The sequence below is a fragment of the Tupaia chinensis genome, unplaced genomic scaffold (genome assembly GCF_000334495.1).
Source record: "Tupaia chinensis unplaced genomic scaffold, TupChi_1.0 Scaffold000188_1, whole genome shotgun sequence".
Classification (NCBI taxonomy): domain Eukaryota; kingdom Metazoa; phylum Chordata; class Mammalia; order Scandentia; family Tupaiidae; genus Tupaia; species Tupaia belangeri.
The window spans coordinates 3,600-17,221 of NW_006159663.1; the positions used below are offsets into that span (position 1 = coordinate 3,600).

At 38.6% G+C, this 13,622-nt stretch overlaps 1 protein-coding gene across 1 annotated transcript; it reads left to right on the forward strand.

The window, feature by feature from the left end:
• Positions 1-12,428: 12,428 nt before the first annotated feature.
• LOC102496796 (olfactory receptor 4B1) lies at positions 12,429-13,358 on the forward strand. Its single transcript, XM_006146842.1, has one exon. The coding sequence runs from the start codon at positions 12,429-12,431 to the stop codon at positions 13,356-13,358; it is 930 nt and encodes a 309-aa protein (XP_006146904.1).
• The last annotated feature ends 264 nt before the right edge of the window (positions 13,359-13,622 follow it).

The following is a 13,622-nucleotide window of genomic DNA, read 5'->3' on the forward strand; positions in this document are numbered from 1 at the left end:
ACTGGGACTGCGGTCGACTACATGGGAGTCCAGTGACATAGCCGTTATGCTAACTGCTGGTCCCAGACTTTAGATCTATTTTGAGTTGATTTTTGTTAGTGGAGAGAGATAGAAATCTAGGTTCATTTTTCTGCAGGTGGATACCCAGTTTTTCCAGCACTATTTGGTAAATGGATTTTGTTTTCCTCTATAGATTGTCCTATCCTTTTTGTCAAAAGTTGGTTGGCTACCCCAATGTCTCCCAGAGTTTCCCCAGTGTTTTCCACCAGTAGTTTTATAGCTTATGGTCTTAGGTTTAGATCTTTGATCCACTTTGAGTTGATTTTTGTTAATGGCAACAGATAAGGGTTCAGATTCATCTTTCTGCAGATGGATACCCAGTTTTTCCAGCACCATTTGCTAAAGAGGTTTTCCTTTTCCCACTGGATTGACTGTTACCCTTTGTCGAGGATGAGTTGGCTGTATGTTTTGGGGTTTATTTCTGGGGTCTCTACTCTGTTCCATTGGTCCTCATGTCTATTTTTGTGCCAATACCATGCTGTTTTGATCATAACAGCTTTGTAATTCATTTTGGAGTCAGGAAGTGGGATGCCACCTACTCCATTCTTCTTACACAGGATGGCTTTAGTAAAACATGGAGGTTCCTCAAAGACCTTCAAATAGAACTACTATATGATCCCAGCAATTTGACTCATGAATATCTATCCAAAGGACAGGAGAGCACTCAGTCAGAAAAACACTTGCACTACTATTTTCACTGCAGCATTATTCATGATTGCTAAGACATGGAACCAATCCAAATGTCCACAGAGAGATGAATGGATTGAAAAATTGTGGCACATATACTCCATGGAATACTATTCAGCCATAGTAAACAACAAGGCCCTGGAATTTGACAGAAGTAGATAACAATGGGAGATTTGTTACTGAGTGAAGCAAGTCAGGCTATGAAAGAGAGACATAGGATGTCTCCACATAGCTTACACCAACTGTCTGTACTCTATAGTAGAGACTGAAAGACTGGAGAACATAAAGGTATTAAAATTTGTAATTGACATTAAAGATAAAGTGTAAAGATAGTGTGAGAGGGAAAGGGTAGGGAATTTGGGAGGATGATGGAGAGGTAAGACACTTTTAGGATTCAGATAAGATTTATTATCTGTTGATGAGGATGTGTGTCGTGATCTCAACTGGGCTGGATTAAGGTGTATATCATGCTGGATAAAGTCTCTTCACAATCTAAATGATGTATAACACTTTAATGTACTAATAGTAATAATAATAATCAATTTGCTGTGTTTTGTTAGATTTACTTCTGGGTTCTCAATTCTGTTCCATTGGTCTATGTGCCTGTTTTGGTGTATTATGATTTTTTCCTCTATTTCTATGAAAAATACATTTAGTAATTTTATGTAAATTGCACTGAATTTGTAAATTAGTTTGATAGAATAAATGTCTCATTTATTTTCTTTACTTTTTTCTTTCTTTATTTTCACATTCAATAACTGTGTATCATTATAACATACCAAATAAATTATATTCATTCTTTCAATCCAGGAACATGGGATAACAGAGATGTTTTGAAATTTGTGTAATATCATAGGAACATTCTTATGTTTAAATATTAAGAGAGAAAAAATTTGGAGGCAAATTTGAATAGATACTATGCTTCTAATTTAAAATATATCAATAGGGAAAAAAACTCTGAAGTATTTACAATTCTAAATTTTGGGGGTTATAGTTGCTTCTCTCTTTCTTGATGCATGACACACTGAAAAAGAAACTTAACTAAGATTTGGGGAAGAAGTTTTATTATGAGAATTTTTAAGGTCCATTTAATCCTGAGACTTTATAATACATGAGTTCCAACCACTATCCCCCTCCCCCCCCAATAAAATAAAATCACTCACCAATCAATTTGACATATTTTCATGGCTAGGGCCTCAGGAAGTTCTTAGTTTACCAAGAAAGTGAAGTTGTAAAATTTAAAATGGCAATTAGCTCAGTCACATTAAGCCCTTGTCCACTTACAAATGGCACATTTGAATGATGCCTTTCTCTTGAGCCTTACAAAGTTTTACCATATAACCTGTTTGCACACAAATTCTGTGAAGATTCTTAGCTGTGGCTAATTAGACCTCAGGGACATTTCACTATCATTAGCAGATCTTATATCAACAGCTGAATTACTTCTTGTTATTTAAATTAATATTAAGTAATTGAGAACTAGGTCATATGGTAGTTTTATTTTTAGATTTTTGAGGAACCTCTGTACTGGTACTAATTTATATTCCCACCAGCAGTGCATAAGGGCCCCTTTTGTCCCAAAGCCTTGCCAGTACTTGTTATTCTTTTTATTTATTTATTTTTTCATCATAGTCAAATAATCTAAGTGATATCTCATTGTAATTATGGATTTGATTTATAATTTGAGATGTTGACATTTTTCCATATGCTTTTAGCCATTTGTATAGCTTCCTTTGAGAGTTGTCTGTTCAGGTTGATTGCCTATTATTTTCGTTGAATTTTTTTTTTCTTTCTTTATTTTTGTAGGTGACTTTCTTGAATTCCTTATACGTTTTGATCCATCCCAGCTTGGACCATGGGCATATGTGCATGTATCTGGGAACATGTACCGAGGACTCTCATGTAAGTCCTATTGTATTACCACTACTGTATCACCAGCTCATTTCCCTCCAAATTCTTAATCTCTTTACCAAAAAAATAAATAAATAAATAAAAATTTAAAAATAAAATAAAATAGTGGTTATTTGTTTTTTGAAGTGATGGGAATTTCAAGTGGATTTTTCAAAATTAGGCAATTAGAATAATAACTGTAAGTGTTCACTTTCTCTTAAGGACTATATATATATGTGTGTGTGTGTGTGTGTGTGTGTGTGTGTGTGTCTATGTAAATATATACATTAGAAGGATATAGAGAGTTGTGAACTAGTAAAGAAATTTGTAAAATTCTCTTTTTTTAAGAATTCTTATTTAACTTTGTTTATTCATTTATTTATTTATTTCAATTTGACCAGAGAGGGACAGAATGAGAGTGAGAGAGAGAGAGAAAGTGAGAAAGCAAGCCACCAGGTCCAGGACTCAAACCATGGTTGGCCACGTGGGAGTCCAGCGCCTCTAGCCACCATGCCACCTGCTGGTCCCTGTAAAATTCTTTCCTGTACCAGTACCCTAATGGCTCTATACTGACTGCCTTTATTCTCAGGCTTTCAAAAATCAGCATTTCTAACTTACTCTCATGTGGTCACACACACCACTCAAAATCCCTGCAGAGATGTCAAGATGGCTGGAGAGGGAACCAGCAGTTAGCGTAATGCCTATGTCGCTGGACTCCCATGTAGTCGACTACAGTTCGCGTCCCGGACCCGGTGGCTTAAAACTCACGCCAGGCGCATGTGCGTGCATGTCCAAGGTCCAGAGAAGAGAATGGAAGAGAAGGGATTGTGGCGTGACCATCCCCCCCGGGGGGTGATTTCTCACTTTCTGTCTCTACGTCTCTCTCTGTCTGGCAAGCACACATGCCCTATAGCGAAAATCTCTTCCCCCTCCCCAAAAAAAAGATGGCTGGAGAGATTGGGCACTGGCATCAGCTTTGAGTCATGCCAAGTAGGCCACCCTTTGATTCTTCACCCATGTTTAGGAGTGAACTTAAAACCTGTGCAATTTCCTGCCTCATGCTTAACTACTGTATTAGAATGAAGGTTTTTGGGGATTTTTGTTTGTTTGTTTGTTTGTTTGTTTGTTTTTGTCTTTTGTTTTGTTTTGTTTTTGCTATAGGGCATATGTGCTTGCCAGAAAGACAGAGGCAGAGAGATAGAAAGTGAGAGTAATCACCCCCAGGGAGGATGGCCAAGCCACAATCCCTTCTCCTCCATTTTCCTTTCAGGATCTTGGGCACACACGCACATGCAACCAGGCAACCAGTGTGAGTTTAAGCCACCTGGTCTGAGACTCAAACCATGGTAGACTACGTGGTAGTCTAGCGACATAGCCATTACGCCAACTGCTGGTCCCTAGAATGAAATTTTGATGCATTAGACATGGTTAACCATTCATTCCTTCAAATAATATCATGATTTCCATGATAGCATTCTCTCTTGATTCCTTTTCTAACCCATTGGCCACTCCTCTCAGTCTCCTTGCTGGTTTTCCCTCATTGCTCCTGGAACATTACCATGACCCAGTCTTGGTTCTAAGATCAGTGCTCTATTTTTTCTGAAAATGTCCCTTTGACTCGCATGACTTTAAATAACATTTGTGTGTTTATGACTCTTCGTTTGTAGCTCCAGATGGACCTCTTTCCTGAAGCTTGATTCATATACCCAGGACTCTAGGTAACCTGTCTGCCAGTACTTTTGAAAGTAAATATTTAACATGTCCAAAATGGAATTCTCGATCTTTCCCTCCCCTTTGCTTTTCCCATTGTCATTCCCACCTCAATAAATAGCAACAGCAGTCTCATTGCTCAAGCCTAAAACATTGGCAGTATCCTTGAGTTCTCTTTTCTCTCTCTTTTCTCAGTCAAAACACCAGGAAACTTGTTAGTTCTGTCTTCAGAATATGTCCAGAATCTGACCATTTCCTAAGCTTTTCACCACCACTATCCTGGCACAACCACAATCGTCTCATGACTCAATTATTGTGTGGTCTTCTAACTAGTTTACTTGTATTGTTCACTCCTCTTCATTTTTCTTAAGACAGCCACCTGAGAGCCTGGCAAAAAATGGCCTTTCCTTATCACCATATACAAAATAATATCCATACTCATCCCTGTATCTTTATGCTGTTTAACTTTTCTTCACAGGACTTATTATCTGAATGCCTGTCGTGTTTTGATTATTATATGCCTTTACCTCCATCATGTTCTGGTGGAGATATGAAGGATGCAACCGCCATGGCCCAGGGACTTTGTTTTTACTGCCAAATCTCTTGTCCTTAGGATGGGGCTCGGTTCATAAGAGGACTCAATAATTTTATTGAATGAGTGAATAAATTAATGGATGGATAAATGGCATTTCTTTCACAGGAAATCTTTATTACATTACATGATTTTGACCAATGCAGTCATTAATGGATAGATGGAAGCACAGGTAGCCTAAGTGACTTTATATGAATGCTATTCAGGTCTATGTGAAAAGTGTTCAAATTGGAAGGTACAGTGAAGAAAATCTAAACCAATTGTTCTAGTACACTATTGTATTGCTAATAAAACTACCTGAGAGTGGGTAATTTATAAAGAAATAAGATTTTTCAGCTCAAAGCTTGAAAGGCTGAGTTTCAGAAGTGCACTTCTGGTGAGGCTACAGCATGGTGGAAGGCAGGATGTTGAGCAGCATAGCTGTCCATAAGTTTCTCTTTTTGGTCTTTATCTATGTATCTATGTAGGTTCTGCCTGTCTGATTTCCTCTCCTTATAAACAAACCAGAAATCAATCATGGAAACCTCACCCTAACAATATTCTCATTACCAAAAACCTCATCCTGGGATTAGGTTTTTACCTAATACCTTAACAACAAAAGGAAATGCCAACACATGAATTTTTTTTTTTTTAGAATTATTTGTTTAGGGGGCCAGCAGATGTTATAGTGGTTATGTTGCTGGACTCTTATATGGACAGTGGTGGCTGGCTTGAGTCCCACACCTGGTGGATGGAAAACTACACCAGGTGCACGTGTATGCATGCCCAGGATTCTAGGGGGAGAAAGAACAGAAAGAGATAGTGTAGTTATGCTGCCTGGGGTGTGATTTCTCATTGTCCCATTCACTATCTCTGTCTCTCTTTCTGGTAAGCACATGCACCCTAAGGCACAAACCTCTAAAGAAAAACAAAAATATGATAATTTTTGTTTATTATTGTTATTATTTATAAAATTTTTATAGGGAACATGCATTCATCAGAGAAAGGCAAGGAAAGTGAGAAAACAAGTTGCCAGGTCCGGGACTTGGCATGTGGAAATCCATCCCCTAAACCATCACACTACTTGCTGGTTCCCCGACACATAAACTTTGGGGAGAAACATTAGCCTTTGGAGGACAAACCATTATTCAAATCATAACATGAACTCTTTTTTATATGGAATTGGAAACAAGAGAGGATGAGACGTGGAGTGGTGAAACAGCGTGGCTACAGCCAGACAGTTAATCAATAGTAGTTAAGTCTGAGAAAAAGTCCTCTTGATGTTTTACTTTCAACTTTATCGTACCACCCCTTATTGGCTGCAAAAATTGTATGTAAATTTCATTAAACTAATTGAGACATATTTTGAAACCTTCCAAAAGTCACAGTTAATTTGGCAAAGTTTCACGCAAAAGAATAGGAATTCTATGGGGAATTTGGTCCCTTGGGTATATGTGTAGCTTGATTTATTTAGATAGTTTAAGATTTTCAGCATTTAATCACCCTTTGACTTTCAGTTGGTTTTCTACATGAAAACAAGATCTTACAATCTCTGTATTTGCAACTTTCAATGGGGTTTGTTAACTTCTTAAATGTTGTAAATCTAATTTCCAATTCAGTTCCACTAAAGTTTCCTTTTTTTCCCTTTATTTATCTTAGACATCATCTATTTTGTTTTCTACAAGCTCTCAGGACCACTGGTGATTTTTCCTAGAGAACAAGGTCTGATCATTGAATCAGAATATAAGCTACCACCCAGTACCATCAAAAAACAATGTAATGTTGCAAAAGAACTGACTTCCAAGTTAATAAACTGGCAAATAGGTGGCTTTAGAAAAGTAAGTAACCTCTCAGCCTCTGTCATCTCATCTGTTAAAAAAGAGAGTAGAGTAAAAGCTCTTTACATTATTTTCTGCAGCACTGTATGAATAGCTTAGCTTAGTGTGTGACTTGGGCTTTTTCCATAGGTGACCTCAGTGAGAAATCAGGTAGGTGGATAAGACTAGCCATGTGACCCTGCTTGCTCCAGAGCCAGAATTCTTAGAGAAGTCAGTGCTGGGAACCAGCAGTTAGCGTAATGGCTATGTCGCTGGACTCCCACGTAGTCAACCACGGTTCGCGTCCTGGACCCGGTGGCTTAAAACTCACGCCGGGCGCTTGTGCGTGTGTGCCCAAGATCCCGAGAGGAGAATGGAGGAGAACGGATTGTGGCGTGGCCATCCCCCCGGGGGGTGATTTCTCGCTTTCTCTCTGTCTCTCTCTGTCTGTCTGGCAAGCACATGCGCCCTATAGTGAAAACCTCTCCAAAAAATAAAAAATTTAAAAAAAAAAGTCAGTGCTCCATCCTATCCCAGTTTTCCCAAACCAAAACATCTAAGTAACGATCTAACAATATTCAGCAGAGTGGCTGACTTCTTGCTGAATTAGAGGCATTCGAGTGTCTTTGAAATATGTCCAATTCCTTGTTACAAGGCAGAGCAAACTTACATTAGCTTTTTGGATCCAAAGGTAAGTGATATGAATTTAATTAAGTGTGGTGTGAAGTTTCTAAGCAGTTTTAGGATGATGGGCAAGTTTGTTTTTCAGTTTGATCCACAGTTGTTCATTTGTAAATGAAGTGGCTTGGTTTGATGATTTTTTTCTTTTGGGGCACAGTTGTTCATTTGTAAATGAAGTGGCTTGGTTTGATGATTATTTTCTGTGGGGGGTAGATGCAATTAATTATATTAATAATTATATTGTGGTAAGTATACATAATAAAATATTTGATAATTTAAAAAGTTCTTTACAATTCTGAGATTCTATGAGGTACCATTTGAGAATTACTAACCAGGAGCAGGTAAACAGGATGGAAGTTCCATTACTTCTCTCCAAGATCAGTCACATTGTCACATTAGGCTCTGACATATTTTCCTCTAGCCATGGTCTGTATTCTACCATTATGTTCTGGTCCAGAGTCCAGCAGATTACTTGATGTAGTGTATACACATTCATTTGCTGATTCAGGCCTTTATAGCTGGTCACCTTTTCTTTCCATGTTTTTTATGTAAAGCAGCATTGAGGGGAGAAAAGATGTATTTCTTACCAGCTAAGTAGGACATAATGAGAACAGGAATAGCAGAGAGAGGGATAAATATAGAAAAGACGAAGATTACAGAAAGGAAAAAGTCAGTTTTCACAGGGGAAGACTATCAAGTAGTCCTTCTCTTAGGGATAAAGTCTGAAAAAGTGGATTCTACAAGATTCTTCCCTTATCTCTGAGTGATGTCTCAGAATAATCCTAGTTTATTTTTCTTAATTTCTCTAATAAGTACACAAATAGATTGAATTCAGTCCTAGATAAGAGGTATGTATTTTTGTAGGTAAATAACTAATCTCTGGACTATTAAAGGGCATATTTAATTTTAACTCTTTTTCTTTTTTTGGAGGGGTTTTTGCTATAGGGCGCGTGTGCGTGCCAGAAAGAGAGAGAGAGACAGAGACAGAAAGCGAGAAATCACCCCCCCCCAGGGGGGATGGCCATGCGGCAATCCTTTCTCCTCCATTCTCCTGACGGGATCTTGGGCACCCAAGCACATGCACCCAGCATGAGTTTAAGCCATTGGGTCTGGGACTCAAACCACGGTTGGCCACATGGGAGTTCAGCAACATAGCCATTACACTAACTGCTGGTCCCTGATTTTAACTCTTTACTTCTCTATGTTTCTGTTCCCCATAGGTGAAAAGTGGGTGCTAATAATGTTATCAATATCACATTGTCATGAGAATAGAATTAACGAATGTGTATAGAGTACTTTGTATGTATTCTACAGAGACAGAGGTTGTGCTTAGGCAGAGTAGAAAGGGTGCTCTTACAGCATTTCACTCCAAGAGAAGGGAAAGGGAGCATAACACCCCCACCCCCACCTGTGTATGCCTGATCATTTCTTTCAAATTTAATCTAGCAGGTGGGGGTGGGGGTGTTATGTTCCAGGAGCTCCCTTCACCTAGAAATATGTACCGGGAGTAAGAAGACAAGTTCTCCCCCTAGTCTCTACTTAGTGGTGTGCTGAATAGTGTTTAATAACACGCCATCCTAAAAACAAGCTCTAGTGTCCAACCAGGTAGCATGGTGGCTATGGAGGCTGGATGGCCAAGTGCACAGTTTGAGTCCTGGACCCAGAAGCTTAAAAAACATGCTCGGCTCCATGTGTGTGAATGCCCCAAATCCTGAGAGGAGAATAGAGAAGAGCTTATGGCATTGTTTTCCTGACAAGGGCTGATTTCTCACTCTCTCTTTCTCCCTCTCTCTCTCTCTGGTGAGCACATGCACTCTGTAACAAAAATAAAAAAAATAAAAAGAGACAGGGAACAAAAAAGAAAAGAAATAGACAAAATATGGTCAGATTTGTAATGTTTGCTGACTTCCAATGTGCAAATATCCATAGCCTGACTGACTTTAAGCTAAACAATATGACATCACTGAATATGCAGTTGAAAAAAGATCATCCAAAGCTGGGCTGAGATGGTGCTAGCACAACACAGCCTTCAACACTTGGACATTTAACCAATATCTCCTTGGAATATATGAGATTTCTGGAGGTAGAAAGGATCTACACATTTGATATACATTGTTGGTTTTTCTCCCCAGAATGGTTGTCCTGATTTTCACATCTACAACAGAATATAGGACTAAGCTTAACATGAATTCTAAACCTAATCCTCACCCTTACTAACTCTCCTACGCTTATTTCCTGTCCAATTACCAAAGTTTTCTTTATAGTTAAAAGTGTTTTTTATATTGAATGAACATTTATTTGCTTACTAGGGAGGCTTAATATCCTTTCATAAGTATATTGCTCTTTTACTCATTCTTTTATGAACTGAGATGTGTTTTTTTCCACTTTGACTTGTTATATTTCTTATAGATTTAATAGCTTTTTTTTTAGTATTGGGGATGTTGAATCTTTTCAGATATATTTTAGTATTTTTTCCATGATGTTATTTGGGTAATTCCTTTGTTTAGATTTTGTTGTTGTCATTCAACAATTGTATTTTTAAATTTTTTCCTTTGGTAAAGACAGATTCTAACATTTATGCTAGTCTTCTAAAGGTCATTCTATCTCCAAATTAGGATTATATTTACTGATTCTCTTTCTAGTTTTTTTTTTTTTTTTAAGAGGTTTTTGCTATAGGGTGCATGCGCTCACCAGAAAGACAGAGAGAGACAGAGAGATAGAAGGCAAGAAATCACTCCCTAGTGGGGGGGATGGCCATGCTGCAATCCCTTCTCATCCATTCTCCTCTTGGGTTCTTGGGCATATACACACACACACCCAACATGAGTTTAAGCCAGCGGGTCCGGGACGAACCGCGGTTGATTACATGGGAGTCCAGCGACAGCCATTACACTAACTGCTGGTCTCTCCTTCTAGTTCTTTAATAATTTTAATATTTGTATCTAAATCTTTCTCTTTTTTTTTTGGAGAGGTTTTTGCTATAGGGTGCGTGCGCTCGCCAGACAGACAGAGAGAGACAGAGAGATAGAAAGTGAGAAATCACCCCCCAGGGGGGATGGCCACACTGCAATCACTTCTCCTCCAGTCTCCTCTCGAAATCTTGGGCACACACGCACACGCGCCTGGCGTAAGTTTTAAGCCACCGGGTCCGGGACTTGAACCGCGGTTGACTACGTGGGAGTCCAGCGACATAGCCATTACGCTAACTTCTGGTCCCATGTATCTAAATCTTTAATTCAGAATTTACTTTGATGGAGGTAAAAAGGCATCAAATTTTATTTTATTTCTTTTTCCAAATTGGGAGCCAATTGGGCTAACCCTGAACTGCATTGGTTAAGCACTGTGCATTGGGAGCTGGATCTCACCTGGTTGACAGTGGTTAGAGACCATGGCTCTTGCAGCTTCCAGTCTGAATACCAAAACAGAAAAACTCCTGCAGAGTTTCACTGGTTCTGCTGCTACTGATATATATTGTCTTTGCTAATGAGGATGGATGACATTCTTCTGTCTTTTATCTTTAAATATTTTTTCTGACCATAGTGATAATAACTAAGCTGATGCAGCTGTGTTGAATGGTGTAAATGCCACAGCCTCTGAAGATACATGCCATCAGCATAAGTGAAACCTGGATCTGTCAGAGAAACTGCCTCCAAGACTAACTGAATTGCTGTGTCTACCTTGCTAATGAATGCTGGTTTTAACTGACCAAAGATTGAAATACTTAGTAGTGTTGACAGATCGATATCTGACATAAAAAAGCAGCAGATGACATTACATTTCTGAAATGATCATGTAAGTATGTGAAACTTGAATTTGATCTACATAGGTCAAGCTAATATATAAGATATTGATCAAGATCACTTCTTAACACGAAGTTTTGATTGGTCCATTTTGATCTATAAGTCTAACCAATAAAGAAGTTAGCCCAGCTAAAACAAAAGTTCTAAGGGCAAATAATTTAACCTGAGCAAATTTAGGACTTACGTGATGGTATAAAGAAAATAGGATGGAGAACCTTTTGGAAAGGGCAGAATTAGTAGTGAGAATGTAATTCTGGGAGGCAAAGGTGAAGGAAATGAGGAAGACAGGAAGAGATCCCCCAGCAGGAGACCTCTCAAAATGCAATGACCTTTCCTGTGTTGAGTGAAATCAAGTCTCAGACTCCACTCATGGTGTCCCTCTGTCTAGTCCTTAAGTGAAAGATTAAGGATATAGAAGCATGGAAAATGGTTTTGGATACTGGAGATAGTGTAAGAAGAGGATGGGAGATGGAAGAGAGGGAGAGGAAAGAAAGCAAGGAGAAAAATAGGCAAGACATTTAATGGACACAGAAATGGAGGATTGACTGTTGATGATAACATATATGATATGCTCAACTGGACTGGTGTGAAGTGTATTAATGTTGGGTAATTCATTTTATAAGTTGTAGTGATATAAAAAGATTTAATGTATAGAGTAAAATATGAAAAATAAAACATAAATTAATGATAAGATTTATAAAGCACTTTTCAGAATATTTTTTGTAAATTTATTAGTTAATCAATTGGTATATGATCATTTTGCTTTATTTATCAAAAATAAAACATTTTAATATTTCCTGAAAACAAAAAAATAAAATGCAATGAAGATAATACAAATATTAGCTATTAACTTGATGTCTCCTCAAGCTCAGGATTTCTTGCAGTAAATTAGAAAGAACCCTAATTCAAAGTCAGAAAGACCAGTTCTGAATTTCCAAATTCACAAATTCACCACCTTTTTTGTGATTTAGAGACAAATAATCATTTATCTAAGCCTTAATTTCCCAATAAAATGAAATGAATTAAAATAATATGAAGTGTTAGACTGTTAATATTTAGTGCTGAATGAATACTTATATCCCAAGAGAATGACTAATAAGTGTGTCATAATATGAATTACACTATCTAATGTACTGTAAATAAAATGAAACTGGTGTTTTTTTTATTTGCAGTCTGCCACTCTCTGGCATTCAGCACACTTGAATCGAATCCATGGCCATTCCAAATAATGTGACCGAGTTAATCATTAACGGCCTTTTCCAGGATCCAGAGATACAGAGAATGTGTTTTGTGGTCTTCCTTCCTGTGTACCTGGCCACAGTGGTGGGCAATGGTCTCATCATTCTGACAGTTGGCATCAGTAAAAGTCTACATTCCCCCATGTACTTCTTCCTTAGCTACCTGTCCTTGGTGGAGATCAGCTACTCCTCTACTGTGGTTCCTAAATTCATCACAGACCTACTTGCCAAAGTTAAAACCATCTCCCTGCAAGGCTGCCTGGCTCAGATTTTCTTTTTCCACTTCTTTGGAGTCACTGAGATTTTCCTGCTCACAGTGATGGCCTATGACCGCTATGTGGCAATCTGCAAACCTCTTTATTATACAACCATCATGGACCAACCTGTGTGTTACCGTCTGGTGGCTGGTTCCTGGCTGGGGGGCATGATTCATTCCATGGTTCAGATTCTTATCACTGTCCAATTGCCCTTCTGTGGTCCCAATGTGATTGACCATTACTTCTGTGATCTCCATCCCTTATTCAAGCTTGCATGCACTGACACTTTTGTGGAGGGTGTTGTTGTGTTGGCCAACAGTGGATTAATCTCTGTCTTCTCCTTCCTTATCTTGGTATCCTCCTATATTGTGATCCTGGTCAATCTGAGGAACTATTCTGCATCAGGGAGACACAAAGCTCTCTCCACCTGTGCCTCTCACATCACGGTGGTCATCTTGTTTTTTGGACCTGCGATCTTCCTTTACCTGAGACCCTCTTCTACCTTCACTGAGGACAAACTTGTGGCTGTGTTCTACACAGTCATCACTCCCATGCTGAATCCCATCATTTACACACTCAGAAATTCAGAGATGAAAAGTGCCATGAGGAAGCTGTGGGGCAAGAAAGTGAATGCAGGCATGGAATAAAAATGCAAACATGACACAATAAATGGCATAAATGGGGTGATGGAATATGCGATGTGATTTTAGTGAACTATGAAGGAATAGAGCAAAAGTTGTCTTATTCATACTTTTTTTTTTTGAGACGTTTTTGCTATAGGGTGCGTGTGGTCGCCGAAAAGACAGAGAGAGGCAGAGAGATAGAAAGCGAGAAATCACCCCCCGGCGGGGATGGCCACGCCACAATCCCTTCTCCATTCTCCATTCTGGATCTTGGGCACGCTCCCACAC